The sequence below is a fragment of the Chelonoidis abingdonii genome, chromosome 9 (genome assembly GCF_003597395.2).
Source record: "Chelonoidis abingdonii isolate Lonesome George chromosome 9, CheloAbing_2.0, whole genome shotgun sequence".
Classification (NCBI taxonomy): Eukaryota; Metazoa; Chordata; order Testudines; family Testudinidae; genus Chelonoidis; species Chelonoidis abingdonii.
In genome coordinates, this window is record NC_133777.1 from 6,175,974 (window position 1) to 6,202,299 (window position 26,326).

Sequence of the window (26,326 nt, forward strand, 5' to 3'; positions counted from 1 at the left end):
GTGTCAGGCCGGGTGCTTTGCCTGTTCCTCGTCCAGCGTTCTCCAGAGTCATTTATGGATAGAGCCACGCAGCCAAGGGACTGTCTCTGTGCGGGGGAGCAGGTGGGAAATGGCTGGGAGGGTAGCACCAGCGCCGACTGTCAGTACAGGAAAAAACAAAGCAACCGCCCGCCGGTTCCATGCGTTCGGCTGTTGCTAAGTCATCTGGGAACCGCTGTGCAACAAGGGCATGGAGCAGACACTGCCTCAGCTAGGCTGTCACAGGTCTTCTCTAGCCCTAGGCCTGGTGCTCTCCTGGCTGACCCCTCAGTCACATCAGCCATGAGGCAGGGGCCCAAAGGCAGGGAGGGAGGACAGAGCCTGCCTTGGGCTAAGCAGAGAAGACCAGTTTGGGAGTCGTTCCCTGCGCACCTGGGGTCTGTCTGCCTCTGAACTGCAAAGCAACGCCTGGAGAACTCACTGCAAGCCCCAGCACCAGGGGCATCTGGCAGTCCTTGCTCACCTGGGTGGCCCCGCAGAGCTGCTTACGAGACTAACGGCTGCTCACGTGTGTCGGCACGGGGCCACGCAGCTGTGGCACATTCCTCTACCTCCCCTGCTGTTCCAGCCCTGCTGACGCCCCTCAGATCTGCCCTGTTACCACCCCGGCTGTCCCTGGGCATCTCTGGAGAGCAGAGACCCCGCTAAGGACCTTGCAGCTGGTCCGGGGAGGGACTAGGTTGTAGTACCAACTGCAATTCCATCAGTGTCTCCCTTCAAACCCAGGTCCCCAGGGCACCGCCTGGCAGTAACCACATAACCCTCCATCCCCCACAACGCTCAGCACCCAGCTCAGGGCCATCCATGGTCCCTAGCGAATTGGGTGTCTGACCTGGTGGCCGAGCCATTAGCCAGCCAGCTCGTTTGCTAGCAGGCATTTAAGATGTGATTCGGCTCTCATTGGACCGGGCCATGAAAGGACAGCAGAGGGGCCTGGACACTGCCAGAGAGGCAGGTGCCCACTTTGCAGGCAGCGCTGGCTTTTGCAGATACACGTTGCTCAGTCAAACCCTCGCCGGGTTGGAAAGACGCAACCTGGTCTGGTTTCAGGGTGGGGAGCGGTGTCCTTGTTCACCTGCTGGGCTGTGACAGGACTCTGCCCCTTCGTGCAAGGCAAGAGCTTTGCGTTGCTTTGCTACAAACAGCTACTTCCCCTGCTATGCAACCCTGGAGCCCTGAGGGGAGCAGGGGATTCTGCTCCGCAGTGGCCCCTCTGACTGGTTGGGGAATAACTTCAGACACCAATTCCCATCCAGGTCTTTCCTGTGTGGGTGGGTTGATACAATCCTGACAGAAGGGAAGAGGGTCCCAAGGAAATTAAGCCTGCTACGAGCCCAGTGATTGGGGCTCAGGCTGTTGGGAGGGGGCAGGAATGGCTGCAGGAAGGCTGGTGTGTGACTGCACCAGCCTTTCCCTTCTAGAGACTCAGGTTCAAATGCTGGAGGAGGTCAGACGGGAACAGGAGGCCGATGGGTCCCAGCCTCGACCCCATTTGTACAAAGCCCCCAAACCATCACCATTGCTAATGCCAGGAGAGCTCATCACCATACCAGCCAGTTCATGCCAGATCAGGACTGAGAGGCACCAGCAGCCCAGGGTCGGGACGGCAGGGGCTGGGGTATTGGCAGAGCCATTGGAAAGCGTAATGTTTGGTTCAAGCCAGTGCTGTCACAAGCGTCTCATGTGCACGAGTGCTAAATTCATGAGGAAGTGTGCAAAAGGGCTGAGCCTGCTGCAGCCCCTGCCTGGAGAGCTCCCCAGCTTCAGCAACGAGCGAGCCACCTGGCCCCGTAGCCCTGATGAGAAGGGTGGAATTTCCCCATTGATGCGATTTCTTTGAAAGCCCCATGGCAGTGAAATAGGCTCCGCCCCTGGTAGCTCTGGACTCGAGCACGATGCCTTGTTCTTGGAAGGGATGCATGAATCAGAGTCTAGAGTGGAAATTCCCCTCCTGCCCCGCCCATGGATCCAGACACGAAAAAACGCATTCAGCCAGACAGAAGGGGATTCCTCCGCCATTGCTAAAGCAGTTCCCTGTCCCAGAATCCACCAGGGCTCTGTCAATGCAGCTGAGACTCAGCCCAATGTTTCTGGCCGCTGGTGTCAGGCGTAGAGGGCCACCCCTTCCCAGGAGAAGACAGTCACCCCTCGCAAAACCTGATCTCTGGGAAAAAGTTAAAAAAAATCTGGGCATGTTTCAGCTGGAGAAAAGCAGACTGGCGGGGCTGATAACAGTCTTCAAATATGTTAAGGGCAGTTAAAGAGGACGGGAATATGTCCACTGACGATAGGATAAGAAGGATTGGGCTTAATCTGCCACAAAGGGGACTTAGGTTAGTAGGAGAAACTTTCTAACTTTCAAGCTCTGGAATAGGTTTCCAACGGAGGTTGTAGAATCACTGGTGGGTTTTAAGAACAGGTTTGCTTGGTCCTGCCTCAGCATAGGGGGCTGGACTTGATGACCTCTCAAGGTCCCTTCCAGCCTGACATCTCTCTGATTCTGTGATTCCCACGGTCAGCAAGTCTCCTGAATCGGCTCCTGAGGGCCATAGGGGAATTCCCAGTTACGAAGAGGCAGGAAACAGCAATAGAAAACATGCCACAGGAAAGTGTCCTCCTCAGCATCGCCAAGTCTTGTGCCTGGATCACAAGTCTCGCGATACATGGTGGTTTTCTTAAAGCCTCAGCTCCCAGAGTCAGGGGAGCGTGTGAGAATCTCAGCTTGTGTTTGAAAGAACAAACCCAGTATATGTCTAGCCCTCGTGGCTGCTGAGAAAAGGTTGAAAACATGAGTGCTAAGAGCACAAACACCAGCAGGCAAAGAGCCCCAGGTGCAGGATGTTTAAAATCTCACGGTGTTAAGGCCAGTCTCAGGATTTGTCGGGGGAGGAAGGGGCGCGACACGTGATTTTTAAAGGCTTGAGGTGGGTGAGTTTGCTACCATGGCAGTGGGCTGGACTCGTACCCCCCTGACCCATTGCAGGTCTGTGTCTCCATGGTCGCGAACCCGCTTCCCGGAGGGACTCGCTCAGACCCCAGAACTGTCAGAGGGAGCTGGGGCGACTCGTTAATGCCGCTCCTCACATCAACCAGAAGGGGTGACTAGAGAGTAAGGGGGGGCTGAGCAGGCTGCCTAGGTCGTAAGCCAGGTGCCCCCAGCTGGAAGAATGGGCCAGATCTCAGCTCCTCATCCCACCCACAGGGGGCCGGCCTGGTCCATTTGCTCAGGCACAGCCTTGGTTGTACAAGGCTCCCCCCAGGTCCTAACCCCTTTGCCTTGCTCAGAAGCGTGTCTGGAGCCCTGGGTCTGAGCACTGCCGGCAGGGTTGGGGGTCTGTGTTTGTTCAGCACATTGCTGTTTAAAATGCCCATTCGCCTCTCGAGTCCGGCATGCAGACATGGTGCCAGTCACGGGTGCAAACGCAGGTCGCCATCAGTACCAAAACCACCACTCAGGCTGCTACAGCTCAGCCTGACCCATGGGAGGAGCCATGTCTCAGCTAGCAGGGGGCTGTGGGTGGGGCAGCTGCAGAGCTCTGTATGGGGATAGCAAAGGGGCAGCGGGTCAGGAGCTGCATGCGTGGGGAGGGAACCCAGGAGTGCAATGGCAGGGGGCTGCAAGTGGAGGCTGAGGTTCATCAGCAGAGGTCCAGGGGTGGGAAGGGAGCCCAGAGCTAGTGCCTTGGGGTAGCCATGTACGCGACATTTGCACAGTGCCTGGCCGCTCAGGGCTTGGCTCCAGCCAGCACTCCCCTCCCCGGCGTTGTCACGAGCACAGCTCCGGGTTCACAGCTGTTGTCTTCCCCATGGCCTTGAAGCTATGGCAAGCCCACAGGCAGCGAGTTATATGGGCCCATGGGGCCCAGGCTCCACCAATATTCAGGAACGTGGGTCCGGCTCCACCAATGTTTGGGCTTAGATTTTCAGAGTCATCCCATCCATAGGACAGACCAATGAGGCCCCGCGCTTCAAGGGGACGCAAGGTCCAGGGTAGCCTGGAGGATTAGCGGGGGGCAGCGAGCTACCCCACCCCTAGCCCACCCCCTGCTCCACCCCCTCCCTGCCCCCTTACCCCCTTCCCCAAGCCCCTGTCCCGCCTCTTTTTGGCTTCCGCCCCCTCACAGAGCAACACTGGGAGCCGGCAGGGCGGACTGGAACGGGCTGGGGCCAGGTCACTGGCTACCGTCGGCGCCAGGCTCCCCGCTAACCTCCCAAGCCGCCCCGGACCTCGTGTCCCCCTGAAGCACAGGGGCCCCCAAAGTGTGGGGCCCAGGGCATTTGCCCCCATCTCTGCTTGGACCTGTTCTGGGTGCCACCAAAAACTATACAAACCTGGCACCCAGGGTCAAGCCGATCTGAGCAGCAGCAGGGTCATACCCAGTGTGATGTGAACGGTTTCAAATCCTGTTTGCACAGCTGCACCGAACAGAGCTCCCCATTGCGTAGGAGTACTGGAAAATATTGTGAAAGCTGAACTGGGCAGCGGCCCTTCTATTTATATGGGGACATTTCCTTTTGGGTAAAATAGAGATGCCCAGATTAACTCCACATCTCTCTGTCCATCTATGGATCTATTTATCCTTCTTTAGATGCCCATGTAAGGTATTGTCTGTCACGTGAGGTGTTGGCATAGAACAGCTGTACCCCATGGGCACCTGTGCCAGTCTCTTGCAGGAGTATCCAAACTTTGCTGCACTGGCAACCTGTAACCCCAGGGCCACACCTAATGTCTAGGCCCTTTAAAAATTCCACTTGTCCTCCAAGGGTTTTCCTGCCTGCAGGAGGCACTCCATTGAATAACTCTGAGTTCCTATAAAGAAAGAAAAAAGGATACTCCCTTCCAACAAGACAGGGGGGATTTTAAAGGGCTGGGTATGCAATTTGCACAGGCTTCCTAGAAATCCCAAATCAACGCTCACAGCTGCCCATAATCTTCCCTCCTGCTTGTATCTGCCTTTGCAGCAGCACAGAAATTGCTGTTTGAGTTCATCAGCCATAGACCTAGCAACTGACATGATTAACAAAATTTGGATCTGGATTCGGAACGTGCCGAAGTCCAGGGGACTTCAGCCGCAGAACTTGGATCAAGTCTGTTTTAAGACAGGCACAGCCAACAAACAACCTCATCAAATTATTGTTGCAAGAAACAAAAAATATTGTTTTCCACAAAACCTCATTTTTTCCTATAAAAAAATATTCCATTGTGGGCCAGCTCCAATCCTGCCCCATTCGATTCCTGGAGCTGACAGCACTGAGAGGTCGCAGTCATTTTCTTTGTTTGGAATAGCTCAGAGTGAGATCAACATTTCAAAAGGACATTCATTCTCTTCCCTTATGTCCTTAGATCCTGAATATGGAAGATGACCAGAACTGGTATAAAGCCGAGCTGTACGGCTCAGAAGGATTCATCCCAAAGAATTACATTAAAGTCAAGCCACACCCGTAAGTATCTTCCTGAGCTTCCACCTCACACAGGCCTTGGAGGGTTCAAAGCAGGCCCACCCTGGGCCACCAGGCAACCAACCCCGCTTTAGAAGGTAGCAGTTGAGTGCAAAATGAAGAGACCATATTCCCCACCTGAAATAACAAGCAATAGGACTTGGTACTTCTGTGCAAGTGCTCTTCCTTCAGAGGGTCTCAAAACATATTGGCAGCTGTGACTCGCCAAGCCTGTAAAGTAACTCATGAACCCCATTTCACAAAAGGGGAAATTGAGGCACAGACCAAGCCAGTCACTTATGTCTCTGTGCTTCAGCTTCCCTGCCCCCAATGTTAACCCAGAGCTAATGACACTCTCGTTCATCAAGCATTTTGTGATCTGTGTTTGGAAAACACATTACGCTAAGGTGAAGTATTCTTTCTGGGGGGCTGTCCTTTTAAAAGTCACCCGTCACGCGATGTGCCACTTTTGGCACAAAGATTCCAGAACCCATCCCCTGGCAGAGGTTTCTCTTCCCAAGACGCTGGCAGAACGGCAGGTACCACTCGTTCGCCAATGGCACACAACGCCCACTAACGCGACCACATCTTACACCACCTTCCTACTAGCCCAGAGATCCACGGCCCTTCGCACTGCTCCAGCACCACAAAGAGGGGTGAAAGCTGCTCCAAGAGGCTAGTTGGGGTTACCCCAGTACAGGTTAATTCTCAGCTGGCCCAGGGCTGCCGTCGCCAACTATATGCAGCTGCTTCTAGCTCCCACTGTGTAAGGAACGGGCTGGGGCAGGACTGGAGCACAGTGCACTCTGGCAATTCTGGCCAATAGAGCAGCTCCTTGGGAGCTCTTCTCTACTGGTGCAAACTACAGCAACCTTGGGGCTACTCTAATTTGTGCCTGGGGCTAATTAAGCTGCTGGCAGTTGCTGGGATCAGGGCAGGACCAGGATCGGGAAAAGCAAACATCTCTGTGCCCCTGCGGGGATAAGGGGGATCCGGATCACACTTCTCTCCTTGCATTCTGGCATGAGGCACCTTTACCCTCCACTGCCCAGGTGTGAGCACTGATCAGTTGGGGTCTGGCCCAGAGGATGTTTCCTCTAAACTGTTTAGCCAAGTCGGCCGAATCTGAAGCATTAAGCCCCTTTTTCTGTTTGCAAGTCGCTTGTGCCCAGCTTTGCTTTTCACACCTGTACTAGTGACTCCCTCTTGCACCATGAACAACTGACCCCAGTGCGTGTCGGCCTCGGGGACTGTTCCACTATCGATTTGTCCTCATCTGAGGCGTGAGATTGGGCACCTGAGTCACACAGCGTCATTTCCGCTCCCTGATTGGATGTCTGTTGTGCTGTAAAGAAATCGGGAAGGCTCTTCTTGATACCCCATCTGGCTGTGAGCCCTGGGATTTTCCCAGCCCACCAGCACTCATGTGCACGGATGTTCACGAGTGACAAGGGGCAAGAGGAACCGAGGTGCTGAAGGAGTGCTCCCCAAACTGCTGTGCAATGCTGCCCAGACGGGGTGGCCGCCTGCTCCCCCAACATGCACAGTGGCCCTGGGAACCACTCCCACCCCTGCACTGCCGACCCTGGGGGATGTGCCACCCAGATAAAGCAGCCACCACAGGAAAGGAGAGGGCGCAGCGCTCAGCATGGGAGATGAGTGACAGGATGTGGCTGAGGCTGTCGGTGTTTCTGCACAGCGGGCTTGCATAGCTCGTCTCTCTCAGCCGGGAGCACGATCACAGCCTTGCAAAATCACCAGGATCCAGCAGCAGCCGAGCACCCAATCCACTCCCTGGCCCATCTCCCATGCTGCGGCAGAGCCAGGGGTTATGCTGTGATGGACATAAAGGGGGAGGGGAGTAACAGGGGCTGGGGGACCTGCCCCACTCATGGGACCCTGTGGTTCTCTCTGGCTCTCAGACGACACCAAGTGGGGCTGGGCAGCGGCGCCATGCGGGCCTGGCCTGGGTCTAGCAGCCAGGATCAGACTGGACCAGGATCGGGAAAAGCGAACAACTGTGCCCCTGCAGGGAAGCTGGATCACGCTTCTGTCCTTGCATCCTGGGGTCAAGGGGCCACAACTCCTCAGTGCTCTGGGGAGGAGAGGGAGAGTCGTGTGCTGAGCCAGGGGAAAAGAGAAGACGCTGTGCCTCTCAGTAACGCCAGCCCAGAGCTGCTCAGCAGGCTCAGCGTTAGCACTGGTGTCACCCTGGCGCCTGCTGAAACATGGGAGTCTCCCAGTAGACTCCATCTGTCTCTCCTGAGGCACGGCCTATTGGCCTGCGAGCAGCTCAGACACTGACTGCCTCTCTGAGCTGGGGCCCAGATCCTCACGGGGTGCCTAACTCCCATTGGTAGGGGCCGCCCCAGGCAATGCTGAGGTCAATGGGGGAGTTTCATGCAGGAAGCAATCAGCCCCTGGCCCTGCCTCCCTCTGTGGCTGAGTTTCCCGGTCTCTGGCCGGGCAGCGGACAGGGGGTAACCAGCTGAGATGGCAGGATGATTTGCCAGGCAGCACAGCTGCAGGCAGCCAGGCCTTCCCCTCCTCCGCGAAGTCACCGTGTCCTCCTCCATCACACCCCTCCCCCACATTCCAAGATGAGCATAGGGATTTTGCGTGTGGGTTTCAGTGATGAGGCCCAGGCCAGGCACAATCACCTGTCAGTGCTGCGGCCTGGCACGATAAAATCGAAAGGGCCTGGCCAGCCAATGGCAGTGGGTCACCAGTGATCCAGCCGAAGCCTGGCCTGCCCTGGGAGGGGTGGGCTTATGTCGGTTCTTGCTCTCTCCATCCTGATTCTCTCTCTATTGCTTGAGTCGCAGGGACGTCCTCAGGCCGATCGAGGCCCCGTTCTAGGACTGGTTAAAAAACTGAGCAAACACAGGATTTGCAAACCCGAGGCCCCACAGCCACGTCCCCTTAGACGGGAAGCTATTTTCATTTCGCGGGACAAAGGCTTTTGTCTAGATCTAACCCACTCCGCAGCGTCTGCAGCCCCACCTCAGGGACAGTTTTAGCTCCCGACCCGGGGAGTGAAACAGACCAGAAAGAGAAGTGAAACTAACTGGTGAGCAGCACATTTGCCTGTCAAAATCGCAGGGGCTGCCATCATCCCAGGTGCTGTCAGCGGCTGTCGCGTCTCTGCAGTGAGGGCTCAAGCCACGCTTGGATTTAAAGCTAATAGCACAGGGTGGTGCCCCTTCCCCATACACTGCCCCACCATGTCTCCCAGCTAGGGATGCCTTCTCTTCCCTGCTCACTGCTCAGTAGGGTCCCCACCCGGGCCACTCACCCACCGGTGCCCTCCCCACCCCAGCTGCCCCTGTTCTCTCCCTAGCTCGGCCTGTCCCTTCAGGATGGCTTAGCCCAGCTCTTTAGAGCTTCAGGGACAACAGATCCGTCCCCTCAGCATGCACAGTCCTCGCACCCCCCTGCTAGGGGCAGAGGCTCAAAGGGACTCCCCCCTCCTCTGCTACAAACTCCCCCTTCTCTCCTTCTTCTTTGATCGATCCCCAGACACCCCCTCTCCTCCCTGACACACCAGGAAGCAGGATCTAAGGGGGTGAGCGGCAGGAGAAACAGGACCCTGGTTGGAGAATGTGGGGCGGGGGGGGTCGCTGCCTTTCCACCGGGGGACCCAGGCTTGTGGGGCTCACTGTTTCCAAGCCTGGGCTTGAGTGTCCACACTGCACTGGAAACCTGGCTCTACAATTGCTGGTCCCGGGTCTCACCGCCGTGCTAACCGCACTGCGCACACCTGACTTGGGCCTGCAGCTTGATCTGCGTCCACACTGCACAATAACAGGGCTTGGACCCAAATCAGACTGATTTGCATGTGGATGGAAGTGGGGGTTGGGCTCACACCAGAGTCAGAACCCGAGTTTAGGGCGCAGCGTGGACATACCCTTTGAGTCTTTTCTGCCGAGTGGCCCATGAGGCAACGCATTTTCCCCACTGCTCTCTGTGCAGAGCAAGATGTTTGACTCCACCCTGTCATCCCCATGACGGCAACATCCTTTGCGGTCGTCCTGCGCTCGGTCGTTCGCTGTCCTCCGCACGGTCTCCTCCCTCCAAGTGGAATCCAACCCAAGACACACCGGGTGCTCCTGCCAGGGGCAGCCAGATGACACAGCCAAGCTGTTTCTGTCTAATTGTCCATCCTCTTCCTGAGTCCCCTCCTCACCAGACAAGCCAGCATCATGGCCCTGCAGGTCATCGAGCCCTGCGATGACAGGCACCAGCATTGGCCAGGCCTCAAGCCATGGTAACCACAAGATAAAGACATAAACAATGGCCCGAGCGGGGCTGGGTGCTGCACAAATAGCAACGGGGAAGCTGCCGCTGCTTTGGCCAGGATGCTACAAATCAGCACACGTGCACCAGCAGGCAATTGTGATGGTGCCGCGGAGGTGGAAAGGCTGCTCATGGGGCTGTAATTATAGATTACATGCAAAAGGGCACAAATCGGGATCATTTTACCCACGCCCTGCTCTAACGTCTTCCCCACCATTTTAACCAGACACGCGCGTCTGCACTGCCCTTCCCACACAGTGCTGTGTTCCACCCCAGAGGTGGCTGCGTTTCAGGGACAGGTGAACAGAGTCAGAGACCCTCTCTGGGGTGAAAGAAGGTTGTTCAGTCTCCATGTCCCATTCGACCCTTCGAGTCTCCAGAGGGCTGCGTTTTAGAGCAATGCCTCCACACCAGCTTGTGGCCAAGGTTCTGGCAGGTGCCTGAGCTCTAGGACTCCGAGGGGCAGCCTTGTCTAGTGGGTAGAGCACTGAACAACAACTCAGGAGACCTGGATGCTAATCTGAGCTCTGCCACTGAGCTGCTGCATGACCATGTCACATACCTCCGTTCCCCGGGTTATTGGGCTCCATATGGGAGTCAGTGGGGACGAACCTCTGGCCTGGGCTATGCAGGAGGGCTAACTAGCTGGCATTAAACTCTTTCTGCACAGTCCAGCCAGAGGCCCTCTCTTTAATGTAACCTAATGCCCAGCATCATCTCACAACTTCCTGCCCCATCTGGGTCTGGCCCGTGTTGTTGATGGTTTGCGGGGGAGGCGGGCGGTCACAGGCCCGCCATCTCCTGCTCAACTCCAGTTCTTTGTGTGACCCCCTCCAGGTGGTACGCGGGAAGGATCTCCAGGCATCTGGCTGAAGAAATCCTCTTGAAACGCAAGCACTTGGGAGCCTTCCTGATCCGCGAAAGCGAGAGCGCCCCAGGGGAATTCTCCATCTCTGTCAAGTAAGTTGCTGGTTCCTTTCTCTGATGCTCGCAGCTCAGGCCTACAGCCAGTCCCCTGGCAGGAGCCCTGCTTGGTTGGACATGAAGCCGCTGTGTTTAATGCTGATGGAATAGAGCAGCAGTGAGCAGGTGCAGTTGGCACCTGGGAACACTAAAGGGAGCCAATGGTCCCACCCATCAAAGGCTGGCGGCAATGTACATCTGGTTATATACCCTCCGAGGAGCTGATTTCCCCGCTAGATCCTTCACTTCCAGCCCCTCAGTGGGTAAATGACACCCACTCAGACTCCCTTATGGAGGCGTAGCTGGCTCCCCCTGCCGCTACGTCCAGACTGGCATTTAAAGGTGTCTTGTCTGCCTGGCTTCACCAACTCATTGCACAGTCTAGCGTCGCCAAGGTAGTGTCGCCTGTACCACGTCGGGTTACGGCCTGAGTTTGCCTGACACAGGCCGCTCACTAACCTCGCTCCCCTGGGAGCAGGGAGAGGCTTTTTCCCTGCCCAGGGCTCCTTGGAACTGGCAGCGAGTGCCTTGACTTTTGAACAGAGGCCAACCCAGCCAAAGAGCAGAAATTCTGCACTCGCATTTCCTCCGTTGTTTCTGGACAGCGCTCGTTGTACTTCACTGCCTTGTGCCCTGAGGCTTAGCCCTGCAGGGTCACACAACGCCAACATATTCTCAAGGCGGCACGCTCCAGCCGTTTAGGTCACACTTGCTTTCCGGTATGCTGGGCAAGGCTATTTTCCTCCTTTTAAACACTCCCTGCCCCCACCGACTCCCCAGGGCTTTAAACTCCACCCTCCTGGCCCCAGTGTTATTTGTGGCTTCCTATGCTAAGTGGTTGTGCAGTGTTGCTGTGCACCGTCGAGCAGCTGCTGCAGCCTACCCCAGAGGTGGCTGCATCCCAGTGGCGGTTGAGTGAGCCTGGTATACTGACTGTAGTCATAAGAACATAAGAATGGCTGTACCGGGTCAGACCAAAGGTCCATCTAGCCCAGTATCTGTCTACCGACAGTGGCCAATGCCAGGTGCCCCAGAGGGAGGGAACCTAACAGGCAATGATGAAGTGATCTCTCTCCTGCCGTCCATCTCCATCCTCTGATGAACAGAGGCTAGGGACACCATTCTTTACCCATCCTGGCTAATAGCCATTTATGGTCTTAGCCACCATGAACTGTCTGTACTAACTGTGCTCACTGATGTTTGACAAACATCCTTCTTTAGCATTAATTATTTTGATTTCTGCCAAGCACTGGAGAGGGCTGAACTGGGCCTCCCAGCTCCTCCTGGGAGATAGGCAGTGTCATGGCCATGGTGTGCGGTGGAGAAGCTGTGGCACAGAGCGGTCAAGCGATGCGCTCCAGGGCAGAGACAGAGGCCGTGCTCACAGGAGCCAGGCGTAGAACAAGGGGCTGGCCCGCTATGGTTGCTGCTGAGCTGATGGCGCATTCCTGTGCCCATCTGCACGTTGTTTGCTCCCCCTTGGAGAGGCACAGAGGGTGGCTGATCAAGCACCTGATGGCTAATGCACTGAGGCACTTTGGACTGGGTACCTGCACCTGGCTTTAAGCTGTAGGTGTGATCTTCTGAAGGCGCAAGCAAGGCTGCAGGGCAGAGCCCGTGTATGGGGCAGGAGGGGATGCCAGTGCCCCAGAAACTGAGGTGATGGGATTAACACACACCATGTAGAGGGTCCAGGATCCCCGCACCCCCACCCAGGGATGGGGGTCCAGGGATCCCAGCTGTTTGTGGCTGCCCGGTCTGTAGGAGAAGCAGCTTGGTTTGTGTATGGTTCAGTGGGGCTGGCTGTGTGTCTATGCAATTGCAGATGCATGTGAAGGAAAAGAGGGGGGTTGCATTTAGCTCTGAACAGACACCTGTGGTGATCCTTAGCTCACGTGGCCGTGAGTTCCAGAGTCTAAACTCAGCTCCCGGGGAGGTTCCCACACACGGGAGCCTCCTCATTGCTTTGTCTCAGTGGAGCGTAGCCACCTGGGAAAAGTCACTGGCATGGGGGGAGCGAGAGTCAATCCCCTAGGAGGCTTTGCCTGTCAGGACAGCTGGGAGCCAGTGCAGAGTCTGGAGCCCTTGGGTACTGTGCCCGGGGTGAGCTGAGCAGCCAGGCCGCTGCATATGGTGCCAGCGGAGCGGGTTCAGGGTGGGCGGTTTCATTCCCACCTGCATGGAAGTGGGGATTGGTGCCACTGTAGGTATCAGGCCATGCGCTGGGGCAGACTAACGGGATCTGCAGGCAGATGCCTCTGCCAGTGGGGGACATGACAGAGAAAGCAAACACCCCCCCATTCTGGGTCTATTTCAGTGTCTCCGTATTATGCCTCCCACAGAGTATTGGTGTGTGATTCCCCTAGCTGGATTTCCCACCCTGGTGATTTTTGTTCCCCGGGTTTGCAATCTCTCCTGTTCACCCTAATGCACGGAGCCGCTCAGCAACATGGTCTTCGTGGCTCCCAAATGAGCCAAGATGGGCTCTGGGTTGGGAATGTGGGCAGGAGAAAGGGGCACTCATCTCAGGTGCTACCCAGCCCTCTGGTCTCCCATGCAATGCTGCTGCTTTCACTGGGCTCCCAGGCACATGAGCAAAGCCAGCCCGGCCTCTGGTGTCCATGCTGGGCCTTGTCACTTTGACTGCAGCTGGCTAGTGCTCAGAGACTGCCTGATCTCACCGGAAGAGAGGTGCCGTGGGAGCAGAGCCAGCCCATGGTTCAGCTAGTCGTAGCATCCTGCTTCCAGCACCTCCATAACTCAGCACAGCAGCTAACTCATTGCACAACTGTGGTAGGATCAGGGGAAGAAGAATTCTTCCTGTCCCTGTGCCCTGCCGCATGAGGGCTCTCACCCTTCCCTAGCCACACCAGGCAGGACAGCTGGTGGGGAAAACACCCCGGCTTGTTCTCAGATGACCGACCGGCCCACTGAAACCAGACTCTGGCTTTCTGGGTCCTTTCAGAGAGTCTTCCCTTCCCTCACTCCAGAGCCAGCCAGCTCAGCCGCTTGCAGTGGCTGAGAGGAGCCACAGGGTGGCGCTCCTCCATCGCCCCTGCATCTCAGCCTCAGTCACTGGGTTTCAGTGATACTCCCCTCCCTTTGGGGGCTCTGGCCAGCACCCAGAGGGGACGAGGTGACCTATTGCACCGGATCTTGGCCAGACGTAAACCAGTTCAGCTGTTGCTCTCCTGCAGCTCAGAGGCCCTGTGGTGGGCTGGGGAGACCATAAAGAATCCGCTGCAGGGAGCCGGGGGGGTGGGGACACGACTGTCTCACAACTAAGCAGTGTGACTGGTTGGAGCAGGGGACTGGGAGCCAGGACTCCAAGGGACAGCTCAGATCCCACTCAGAGGGAAGGTGTGGGCCGCTTCTCACTTGATCTCACACCGGTTGGCCCAGCCCTCATTTTCAGCGTGTTTATTTTTTGCTCTGCAAACCTGTCCCCTCCCTCGCTGCAGGCCTTCCCTCAGCCCCAGATCCTCCCACGCACACCCCGGCACCGGCAGGGGGGTATGAAACCATCTGCCACACGTGATCAGATCCTATCTCTGCATCAACACAGCTCTGCATGCCAGCTAGAAGCATGCCAGGCAGCTGTGGGGGAGCTGGCGGCCGGTAGCTCCCAGAGCAGGGCACTGATAGCGCGCCTAGCAAGGCGCAGCAGCAAAGGAACTGCGCACCAACCCCAGGAGAAAGTCAGTCACCCTGCGTGCCTTGCCTGTCACTCCAGGCTCGGCCGTGCAATGGCTCTGCAAACATCTCCAGAGGGTGAAGCTGCCCCTGGGCCCGTCAGCCTTGACAATGGCAGCCCCAGTCAGATCAGAGCCCCAGTGTGCTGGGTGCTGTATGAACAACACACAATAAGAGTCTCTGCCCCTTCCAGAGTAAGGTATAGCTAAACACCCTGTCTCCCAAACCCCAGCCTGGCTCATGGACCACTCGGCTCTCAGCTCACTGTTCATCCTGGCTTGGCCATTCACCAGGACGATCTGGGTGCTTTCCAGCCAGGCAGCGTCTCCCGCCGCGGATCTTTTATTAAGCGTTTAAGGAGGATCTTGCTGGTAATAAAAGCAATTGCTCCCAGGTGCTGTGGCACTGGTATTAACTACAGCACCAGCCCAGCTCTGCAAACCTGCCCGGGCTGCATGTGCAAGCAAGAAAGCAGGTCTTTGCAAGGGCCCCTGCCCCTTCTCCAACCCCCAACTCTTTCTCCATCTGGCCTGGGACGTCAGTTTCACAGGAGTATAAATGTTTGGCTCCATTTACCAGTAAGATGGGATGGAAGGGGAATGAACTCCTCAGCGATCTGTCCATCCCTAGACATGCCCATTGTCTATCTGTTTATGTGGACGCTACCACCACAGTCCCTAAGTGCCCTGTAAATATTTCAGTGGAGAAATAACAGCAATCGATGGTCCAATTTCTAGCATTCTAACCTCTTTCCTTTTGCCTTCCCAGCCTGCAGGAGAAAGAGCGTGATTAGCTGACAGGGTTTTTGTTTGCTTGCATTGTGCTTGGCGGCGGGAATGTCAGAAATGAGTTTGGCATCCCTTCCACAGTGGTGAGGGCTGTGGCTGTTCTTGTCTCTTGTGGCAGTGAGTTCCACAGTCTAGGGCCAGTTCCTGGGCCCCACATGCTGATTTCAGCTCCTTTTAACAGAACGTTGGTCCTGTTTGTAAACCACATCTGGAGTGATGTTTGGCTGAGGCAGGCTCAGTCCCGCCTCGACAGGGCGGGACTTAATCTGGTGAAGCTGCTTGTGAGGATCCCAGATTTTAACCCCGGGGGAGTGCCCCGGTCACACACCAGGGGCCTGATCCAAAGCGCAGAAGAGTCAGTGGAAAGACTCTGGGATGGGCCCAGAGTGAGTTTAGCCCCCAAGTGCTTTGTTAACTTCCCTTCTTCGCCTCCTCCCCCAGCCCCCGGTTTGATTCCCGGCTGGATGAAACACAGCACAGTCCGTATCATTTACTATCCAGGCAGACATCAGGTGGGAAGGGAAACAGCTAGGAGGGGACTTGCCCAAGGTCACGCAAAACCGGGAACCCCAGCCCTGGTGTCCTGCCCCATAGGTTGGGGTTCTGTGCACTGGCCCATGGTCCCTCTCATACCCACATCCTTATCATGCCTGAGGCGTATTGACCAGGCACCCAAGGGAGCTTATGGAATCCCCATCGCAGCCTCATTGCTGTGAGGTGAATCAGCTCTTTTCTCTGTTGCCACAGCCAGTGTTTGGCCGGCTCCGGTTCCCCCTGGCAAGCTCGCTTTGGATCTCAGCTGTCGGGGATGCGTCTCCTTCGTCAGCACCTGCTGCTGTGATCGGAAATCCCAGTGGAACCTTTGGCGTTACAAAGACGAGTCTCTGACCAATGGCCATCAGACAGGAGCCTGTGACAGCTTAGCCACCCCAGGGCTGGAGTCTGGGGGAATAGCTTGTCCATGTCCATTATAAGGAGCATGCAGAGATTTTCTCAGCCTGCCGTACACTACAAGCTGTGCTGTCTTCCTGGGGACACTTCACACATGAATTTTAGGTTGAGCTGTTTTAACAACAATAATCCCTAGCTCTGACCTAGCACTGCTCATTGGTAGATCTCCAGCTACCTCACAAAGGAGGGTAGTCTCGTTATCCCCATTTTACAGACGGGGAAACTGAGACACGATGTGGGGCCAAGTCTTGCCCAAGCTCACCGCGCAGGCCGAGGAACTGAAGCCAGGTCTTCCAGGTCAGTAGGCCGCACTATTGATTTTGCAAAAGCACAGCCTTGCCCCTGCCTCACGCACTGAGGTTTGCCCACACATTTCCCACTGGGGGCACTCAGAACTAGGCGCAAAGCACAGGGTGGGAAAAAATCAGGCCCAGGAAATCATTTGGCAAAGTAGCTCGTCAGCGGTGCCTTTGTAAAGCTTTGTAAGCTGCCGGCTCCAAACCGCTCTCTCCCGTGTGGATTGTTGTTTTGCTATCGCAGGAGCTGATTTTGCTGTTTGGTCACATGCCAGCCAGACACTTGATGCCCCCAAGCCAGACGAGCCAGTTCCATGCAGCTTGCTCTGCTCTCCAGCAAAACTGAGTCCAGCTAAATGGCCTGAAAGTATTTGAACCATGTGGTTGTTCTTGAAGGAAGGCGCCTCAGTGAGGGATCAACAAACCCCCCTCCTGAGGCGGGTTTGGGGGGTAGAGAGCTCCAGCCGAATGCCTGATTCTGCAGCTGCTCTGCTTGTTGCTTTCGAGATCGGAGAGATAAGGCAGATGACTTACTTTGGCATTAATGCTCAGTCGCAGGCACTGGCGGCAGGGAAAGTAACAAGGGGAAACCATTGCAACCAAGGGGAATTCTCTTATACCTCCGACTGGAAGATGTATTTGTGGATTCTTAGATTTCCAGGCCAGAAAGCACCATCGTGATCATCCAGAGCGACCCCTCATATAGCTTAGGCCACAGAGCTGCAGCCAGCCATTCCTACAGCTGGGCTCATAAGCCAACGTCCTATTTTTATTATTTATGGCAGAGTCTAGGAGCCTCAGTCACGGATCAGGACCCCACTGCGCTCGGTGTTGTACAAACACAGAACACAAGACAGCCTGGTGCCAACTTCCCTGCTGGTTTTGCTTTTCCATTTTTATTTTGCAAGAGTACTTGCAAATTCTTTAGACCAATAGAAATGTCTCCCAAAAGCAAGGAGCACAGAATTCACCACTGACCATCTACCCAGAAATGACAGCGACCCAGCCAGTGGACTAATTGCCCAGGGACTCCAGGGCTTGCCATGAGCACTGACAGCCCTGCCCCTCCCTGTGCCTCAGTTTCCCCATCTGTAAAATGGGGAGAATGATACTTTCTCCTCCTTCGTACAGCAGCTTGAGATCTCCAGAAAAAAGCTATATCAGTGCTTAGGATTAGCACAGAACGGTGCAATCAGGTGTGAAAGTCCACCCCAAGGGAGACCCCCAAGGAGTCCACTGAGCTCTGCTGCTAGAAAGAAACTAGAGCACAGTTCCCATCTACCTGGCCATGGGAAAGGCTCCCTGTTAGCTAACTGGGCAGCCGGTCCGGCTGGTTTAATCTCTCCTGCTGTAACACGCAGGGCACACGCTGCAAGCTGCTCCGTGGGAGAGAATTCACTAATTAGGTCAATGCATTCCACTCTCGTGTAGCAAACACAGCAGCCGTCCCTGCAAGAATCAACCTAGCTTCCCCTAGGCACACTCAGCACACGTCTGCTCCTCTGAAGAGTCTCTCAGTCTGGGTTCTAGCTGCCTTCATTCAAACTAGCCTTTGTCCCTGGGATGCAACTGACTTTCCAAGGAACTGCCATGCCTAATGTGGCCCTGGTCCAGCAATCTGAACCTGCTCTGGGGGCAGGGATCTGCGCATCCTAATCCAGTTGTAGGATCGGAGCTTATGGTTTAATTTTAGGAATTGCTAAAAAGGCGTTTGGGGAAATTAGGACCAGGAAGAAAAGACACAGGGATTCTCTCTCTCTTTTAACAATGTGGCCCCTTGAAGAACACCCTGGAAAGGCAGCGATTCCAGCATTTCCCCAGATCAGCCCCTGGCTAAACCAGCCTCAGTCTTCACCACTCAGGCCTGGGGGCATTTCTAATTTACTCATGGGCCCGAGGGTTTTTCAGACCATGCATGCACGACCCCCGCTGGAATCTAGGGGGAGCGCTGCTGACATAGAGGTGACAAAGGCGGCCTTCTGGCTCAGCCGGTGGTGGAAAGCCAGCCAAGTAGCTAAGAAAACACTGAGATCAGCTCTGCATGCATCACCCAAAGCCACAGCCCACATCAGCACTGCTAATGTGTTATTATAGCGACGATTGCACGTTAATTACGAGCTCCCGGCACCATTTATCTCAGCACCTTACGAATGCATTAGGCCAACAGAGATGCATGTATCAAAAGCTAGGAGCACAGAATTCACCATTGACCATCTACCCGGAAAGGAGGGAGACCCAGCCAGCAGGCTAATTGCCCAGGGATTCCAATTAACAAATGATCTGAGCAAAGGTCTGCATTTGGCACCTGTCCTACTATATGCAACCCTTATACCTGAGAACATGGGCTGTGTTCCCACTCGTGCCACCGCCTCACCTTGCCCCTCCCTGCCCCCAGCCAGACTCAAACGCCCTGAAGCCAAAGGCCATCAAATGTCCATGAAACGTCTGTCGGGGTTGTCTGTCATCCGCCATGGGCAGAGAGAGCTCCTCTCTCAGAATCCAGCCTGACCTTCTCTGATACTCTGCCAGGCTGCAAACAGCCACGGTGAACCAAATGCAACGGCTGAGATCCCAGTTAGTCTGCAGTCACTGAACCTGACTCTCCTCTCCCTCTGGGGTAAATCAGGAGTAACTCCATCCAAATCAATGGAGGGGCATCAGCATAAAATTGACATGAGACGAGAACCAGGCCTGGAAATCCATGGGGCCAGGTTGGGCCACACTCCCGCAGGTTGACTAGCTCCCCTGGAAATCCATGGAGTGACTTGCAGTGCCAGGTCCTGCATTCTGTGTGCTACAATATCTGCCCCTCTCCGACAGGGAATCCCTCACCGCCCGCCGCTGGCTCTTTGCCTGGATCCCTCTTCCGAGCGATTGGAATTCTGCAATGTTACTATTTTGGGAGCATCACTGAGAAGCAAGAGGAGGTACTCAAGGTTTGGTGACCCTCACCAGCTTCACTACCCAGAGAAGGTGGACAGGAGAGAAGGCAAGAAGAAGTCAAACCAATATTCCAGAGAACACCAGATGTTCGAGAGGTCACTAGATGTTCCAGCCTCCCGGCAGTGGGGACCAGCCACCCAGCAAGTGCTGGGACAGAAGGTGTCAGTAGGATGTGGGGCTATGAGTGGAGTGGGAAAGGATCAGACCCACCCCCACATCTGTCACCTCTCTGCTCCTCCTCCCTAAAGAGTCCCACTGCCGGAGCTGGTTTGCTGTCCTTGCCCCAGAGCCCAGTGCAAAGCGAGCGACTGTGGGAAGGGATCTGTATATGCCATGGCAGCCTGGTGTGGAGCAGCGTGCCAGCCAGGGTCTCCCCGAGCCGAGCTGGCACTGGGAGCCCTTCACTGTTCTCACACAGTTGGGACTCGGCCATGAGGTAAAGGCCGAGCAGCTTTAGTTATGTTGAAACAGTTTGGTTTGCTTTTTAATCACTGTTCTCCTTTGCAATTATTTCTTAATTAACACACACAAAGCGGTTAGCTGTAATACTGCATTACACAACTCCCCCTCCCTGTTTAACTTCCCAGTAATCAACTCAGAGCAGACACTCGCAAAATAATCAATAAGAAAACAAAAAGGAAAAATTTATGACAGCAAATAATTCAGGGTTTTTTCTGTTGTTTTTTTTTTAAAGTAATGTGAAAAAAATGCCGGAGGGGTTGTTTTATCAGTGAAAACCCAGACAAGTTTAAGATTTCTGTCTTCATTAATTTTGTGGGTGCCAATGTTCATGAGTTAAAGCACCTGGGATGTAAACATATCAAATTTAAACTTTACATTTTTATCACCTTAAAACTTTCAAATTGATTTACTTCAAAACTGGCTTGATATTTAGATCTTGAGAGAGCCACAAAAAAAGACAAGTTTGAGGTTTCTAACTGTGCTAGTGTGGGGATAGGCAAGTTCAAAAGTTGGTCTCTACTTTGCAATCTGAGTCATGCAGGCAGATCCCTGCACTCATGAGGAACCTCAAGATTCAGTCCTCACAGCAGTGTTCTCTCCCCTTGCATCTTATGGGCCAGCTCCTCAGCTGGTGTAGCTCAATGTAGGTGGACTTCAGTGGAACCACCCAATTTAAATCAGGTGAGGCTTCACCCTACATCTCCCAACACAATCTCTTATCACATCACTCCCACACACACATTTCCTTTATTCACCAATATCAATTCCCCATTTCCTCCAGCTCTCCCACAACTTCCTCTGCACCTGGCCCCTCTCTGATCCACACCGCCGGGAACACGTTCTCCATTCCAGCCTCCCCTCCATTCACTCACATCCCTCACAGCAATGATATTAATAATAAACAAACCCTAGTCCTGGCTTCCCCAGGGCATCCTGTTTCCCTGGAGACTCGTGGACATAAAGTGCAAGATCTTTGGGGCTGGGGCTGTCTGGTTTGTGTCACGCACATTGTCAGCACCTAACAATTAATTATATTACTATAGGAGCTGAAAACATAACAGGAACTGACCTGAGTTGCAGGCATTACAATACAATATGCTCATTACATGATCTCCCCCACCCTTTCCCAGCTCCACACACACATCCTCCTTTGTTTAGTCTCTGCCCTGGCTGTGCTGTCTCTGATTTAGATGATTTGCTTCTTGGGGCAGGGATACTGTCTTTTTATTTCCCTGTAGAGAGCTGCATGCCCCCTGAATGACACTGGCGGAGCACGCCAGGATATCAAGAATGCTCTGTTCCACAAGGCAGCTGTGTGCAGCTGCTGGGATTGATACTTGCAATGCTTCCAAACACTTTGCATCATGCCGTTGTCCCAGCCTGCCGTGGGACATGGTATTTTGCTGTTATTCCTCTAGGGGTATTTATGTACAGCTCCACTGGGTGTGTCTGGCGGAGACGCTGCTAGGAATTGCACTGGTGTTTTGTTCTCTCCTGTACCATCTACCCCCATTAAAAAAAAAAATGTGTTGCTCAAGAAGGGAAATGGTGCCTGGTAGCTAGTAAAGGAGTGCAGACCTCATAGCTGGCCCGTGGAGGCAGTTATCTGATCAGTCCACATATGTTTTTCATTGCTGGGCAGGAAGATGACTAGACAGTCTACACCACCTCTCAGCATGACAGAGAGATCTGCCCAGGACAACTCTGATTGCATCAGCAAACTCCAGCCTGGTTGGCATGGTCCCTGGGATTTTTGACAGCTGTCAGCATTAGCTCAACTCTGAACCCATGGAAGCCAAGGGTAAAACTCCCATTGACTTCAGTGAGGGCAGGGATTAGGCCAACACAGAGTGCTTTGGAAAAGCCCATCCTTCATGCTGCAGCCCTTTATGCAGCAGACACAGTTGTTGCACTCCAGGTGATACACAGGGATTTGAGAGAAGCACTAGGCATAGCCCTCCTTACTGAACAGACATCTCACACCCTCTGCATGTCCATCCCCTAATCTCAAGAGCACAGATGATAGAAGTGACAGAGTGTAGATGGAGAACGGGCAGCAGTCGCAGCATGGTCACTGGGTGATCAAGGTGCTAAAGGAGCACTCAAAGAAGACAAGGTCATTGTGGAGAAGCAAAATGAATTCTTTGCATCAGGCTTCACTCTAAAGGATGTGAGGGAGATTTCCACACCTGAGCCATTCTTTGTAGGTGACAAAATTGAGGAACTGTCCCAGACTGAGGTGTCCATAGAGGAGATTTTGGGATAAATAGATAAACTGTAATAAGTCACCAGGAACAGATGGTATTCCCCCAAGTGTTCTGAAGGAACTCAAATATGAAATTGCACAACTGTTAACTGTGGTATGTAACTTATGGCTTAAATCACCCTCTGGACCAGATGAGAGGCAAATACCTAATGTGATGCTGATTTTTTTTTTTAAAGGCTCTCAATGAGATCCTGGCAATTACAGGCCAGTAAACATAACTTCAGTACCAGGCAAAATGGTTGAAATTACAGTTGACACCATATGTTGGGGAATAGTCAACACAGCTTTTGTTAAGGGAAATCATGCCTCACTAATCTATTAGAATTCTTTGAGGGTGTCAACCAACATGTGGACAAAGGCAATCCAGCGGATATAGTGTACTTAGACTGGCAGAAAGCCTTTGACGAGGTCCCTCACCAAAGGCTCTTAAGCAAAGTAACCCATCATGGGATAAGAGAGAAAGTCCTATCATGGATCAGTAACTGGTTAAAAGATAGGAGACAAAGGGTAGGAATAAATAGTTATTATTCACTACTGGCATTCCCCACGGATCTGTACTGGGACCAGTGCTATTCAACATATTCATAGAATGCCCCACTGCAGGACTGGGCAGGATCAATGCCTCTTCCAAAGCTCTGCTCCCAGACCCGAGTGCTCAGCGCAGGCTGGTAGCTCGCAGGTTCTGTTGGGAGGCCGCCTTTCCCGCTCGCTTTGGAAAGTACCTGACACATAGCAGGCTCCTTCATTCTGGGGATGGGCTGGGGGAATCTGGGGTAGAAACAGGAGCCTTTCCACCATGTGCTACACTCTGGGTTGTTGTGATGGGACAGCGAACACCCTTCTCCGCAGGCTTGTCTGCTGCCCCTCTCAACTCCCCACCAGCCCTTCTGGCATTGCTGGGCAGGAAGGTGGGTGTATTGATGCAAGAGACCAAGTGGCGCCAGGTGCATCGCAGCAGGGACCCCAGTCACGCAGAGGAGACTTGAATGGACCCAGCTGACTTTTACACATAACAGTCCATCAAAGTTCAGTTTGCTGTTCGCAAAGCACTTGGAGATCCTTGGGCAGGGGACACAAGAGAAACCCCCGGTTCTGTTCCCATGTCCCAGCTGGAATTCAGTGAGTCCCAGCCAGGACCAAGCCCAGCATCCCCATCCATAAATCTTCCTGATACTCCTCATGACCCATCCAATTAAACCCCAGGGGCTCATGTGGAACCCTCCCATAGTGCACCCAAAGGGATGTGCCCAGAGGGCCTGAACAGACCAACCCTTAGGAGGCAGGAGCTACCCAACTGACTACAGTAGTCGATCCTGGCTTCTGGCTGTCTCTTTTCAGCCTTGTGGGATGGCAGGAATCTCTGGCTGGGTCTGAGTCACAGCAAATAGCGTCGGTGGCTAGCGAATGCCCAAGCCTGGCTTTCTCCTTTAATCTCCACCTTGCATTCAGGGTGTCTCCATTTCACTAACCCAAACGCTAACCTCTTGCTGTTTCCATTTCTGGCTCTAGCAGATAGACTCACGCTGCTCCTCATGGCGTTTTAATTTGTCTCCTGACTTACCCAAACTCCCTTAGGGGTCAGCTCTCCGTCACCAGCCATCCGCCACTACAGGAAGGCACCCAAGGGTGAATGCTCTCCTCAGCTAGCCCTGTGCAGCCGGTTTGTCGCTTACTCCCTATGACTCACACATTGGGAGAGTCAGTCACTTAGTGGCTGGCTTTGTGTGTGTGAGCATGATATCGCCCTCTAGTGGCCACACCCACAGAGGATAAATGATCTAATAATGCCACTAGAGAGGAGAGCTCCTTCAGCTCAGGCAGTAGCAGCCTGTATTTTGCAACTGAACAATCTGTGCTCTATCTGTTTCTTTCGGAGCCCCCCGCAACAAGCTATAAAAGCTCCCTGGGCCCCTTGTGCCACAACAACTGGTTTTCTGCATATAAAAGCGAGGGCCGGCATTAGGAGGCAGCATTGCTCAGGCTTCGGCCCCAGGCGGTGGGGCTTTCTGTCCTGGGCCCCAGCGAGTCTAACACTGGCCCTACTTGGTGGCCCCCCAAAACCTGCCCGCAGCCCCCCAGGGGTCCCAGACCCGTGGTTGAGAACCACGGCTCTAGACCCAGCTCTGTGTGTGCACCTGATATATTGAGTCATTGTGTCTGCCTAGAACACCGCTTTGTAACAATGCCTTTGTCCTGTGTGAACTGTAAGTAGCTTTGACATGTCTCTCGCTCTCCCTAAGGAAGGATTTCTCTGTGTTTTAACATTTTCTTCACTCACACAGTATTGTAACTTCAACAGCACAACATTTCACACTAGCCCTTTCTAAGCAAACTCCACGCCCCCAAATGAGCCAGGCTGGCCTGGCCTGCCCTATCTCTTGTGACCTACAGCCCAGGCCACACCCCTGTTGTGGTGAACACCTGCAGCAAGTCCAGGCTCAGGCAGCTGTTAACTCTTTGCTGCCCCTGCCTTACAACTGGTCTCCAGCATTTTCCACAGCATGCCCAGACCCGCCAAGTCTCCCGGCCACAAAGAGCCACTCCCTGGTTCAGCTCAGTCACCAGCCTTGTTATTCCAGGGATCAGCCTGCCCTGGCCCCTGGGGGACCTGGGGAAAGTGCTAACGAAGTCTGGGGGAGATTTTCTATCCCCCTGAAACAAAGCCAGGAGAAACCCTTGCCAAACAAGAGGGAGGGATTTAACAGCCAGCCTTAAGATTAGAGATCATTTGGCTCCGGATCCAGATCTCCCAGAAGTTTGGGTGTTCTGAGCCAGGGCTTTGCTTTGTCCCACTGCAGAGCTAGCAATCAAGGGATAAAGGATTTGGAGCTGGATTTTCAGGGCTGTGGGAGCACATTGCACTATGGCAATTTTCTGCTTCCTAGGGTCCATGGGAAGCCGAGCACAAGTTAGAGCCACCCCAAAGCCAATCTAACCTACCCCACAATACCAGCAGTGTAAAGGTGGCTTAAAGCCCTCTTAACCCCCTGCCCTCTGGTCCTGCCCCATGGAGTAACTGAGAATCCAGGGGGAGATTTTTACAGTCACAAAGGGACTGTACTGCCCCTGTATTTAATTCCACGGCAAATCCAGGCCACGCTCTGACTGTGTCTCTGAGCCTGTCGTCATTACAGGAAAGGGAAGCAAGGCCAGACATGCTCAGCTCCACACCCCTGCGCCGAAAGCTTCCCCGTTCAGCGGGGCTGTAAAAAGGAGATGTGATCCCAGCTGCCTGGGAACGTCAGCCTCCCGGGACAGAAAGTCAGTGACTCATTTCATAAAAAGACATTGTGTTACCCATGGCATCCAGGTGGCTATTCTGTTTTATGGGCTTTAGCCACCAGGGCAGGGTTCTGATCCGCAGCACAGACTCTGCGGCGTAACAGGGCTGTTCTTTTCTGACTTTCAGCTGTCCAGGCTGCATATAGTTTCTGGGAAGGTGCGTTCCTTTCTTCCCCTCCAGTTCTTAAGTGCAACTGGCTGCTCTGATGCTTTATGATTATTTATAGTGGTGTCGCTCCTAGGAACGCTAGTCGTGGGCCAGACCCCTATTGTGCTGTACAAAGAGTACAAAATGGCAGTCCGTGCTCCAAGAGCCTCCAGCCTAAGTCTGAGACACCAGATGGACACAGACAGGGGTGGGAGCCCCAGGATACAATGAGACCGTATTAGTCAGCAAGATAGGCCATGATGTGTAGGCACAGTGCTGGCCCGCTGTACAAGGCTGAGCAAATGCGGCTGGCTGGTAGCTTAGCAGAGCATCTCTCAGGGATAGGGTGACCACACGTCCCATTGTGGCCAGGACAGTCCCTTTTTTAAGCCCTGTCCCAGCCATCCCAACTTTTCTTTTTTTTGGCAAAAGAGGGCATTTGTCCCGTTTTCTCCTGCCAAGGTGATCAGTTGGCAAGAGCAAAAGGGACAAATACCCACTTTTGTCAAAAGTGGGGTGTGCTGCAGAGGAATGTGCGGGGGGGGCGCAAAGGGCCATGCCAGCCCTAAGCAGCGGGGGAGGCACATCTGGGGGTGGGGGAGAGACAGGTTTCAGCACCCAGCAACAGCCTTGCCGGGGGGAAGGGAGCGCTCAGGCGAGTGCCTGAGGGTGCCCCGTTTTCCCTTTGGGAATATGGTCACCCTACCACCCGGGGAGCACATTACACCTGCACTCCATCGACGGCACCGATCATTTCCCC

At 54.2% G+C, this 26,326-nt stretch overlaps 1 protein-coding gene across 1 annotated transcript in view; it reads left to right on the forward strand.

Annotated features, from left to right (window-relative positions):
* The window catches only part of GRAP (GRB2 related adaptor protein), a 37,167-nt gene that overhangs the window by 3,452 nt on the left and 7,389 nt on the right, over window positions 1–26,326 (forward strand). Inside the window, exons 2-3 of the mRNA XM_032762741.2 lie at window positions 5,384–5,481; window positions 10,612–10,734. Coding sequence (XP_032618632.1) covers window positions 5,384–5,481; window positions 10,612–10,734 — 221 coding nt within the window. The remainder of the gene's footprint in view (window positions 1–5,383; window positions 5,482–10,611; window positions 10,735–26,326) is intronic.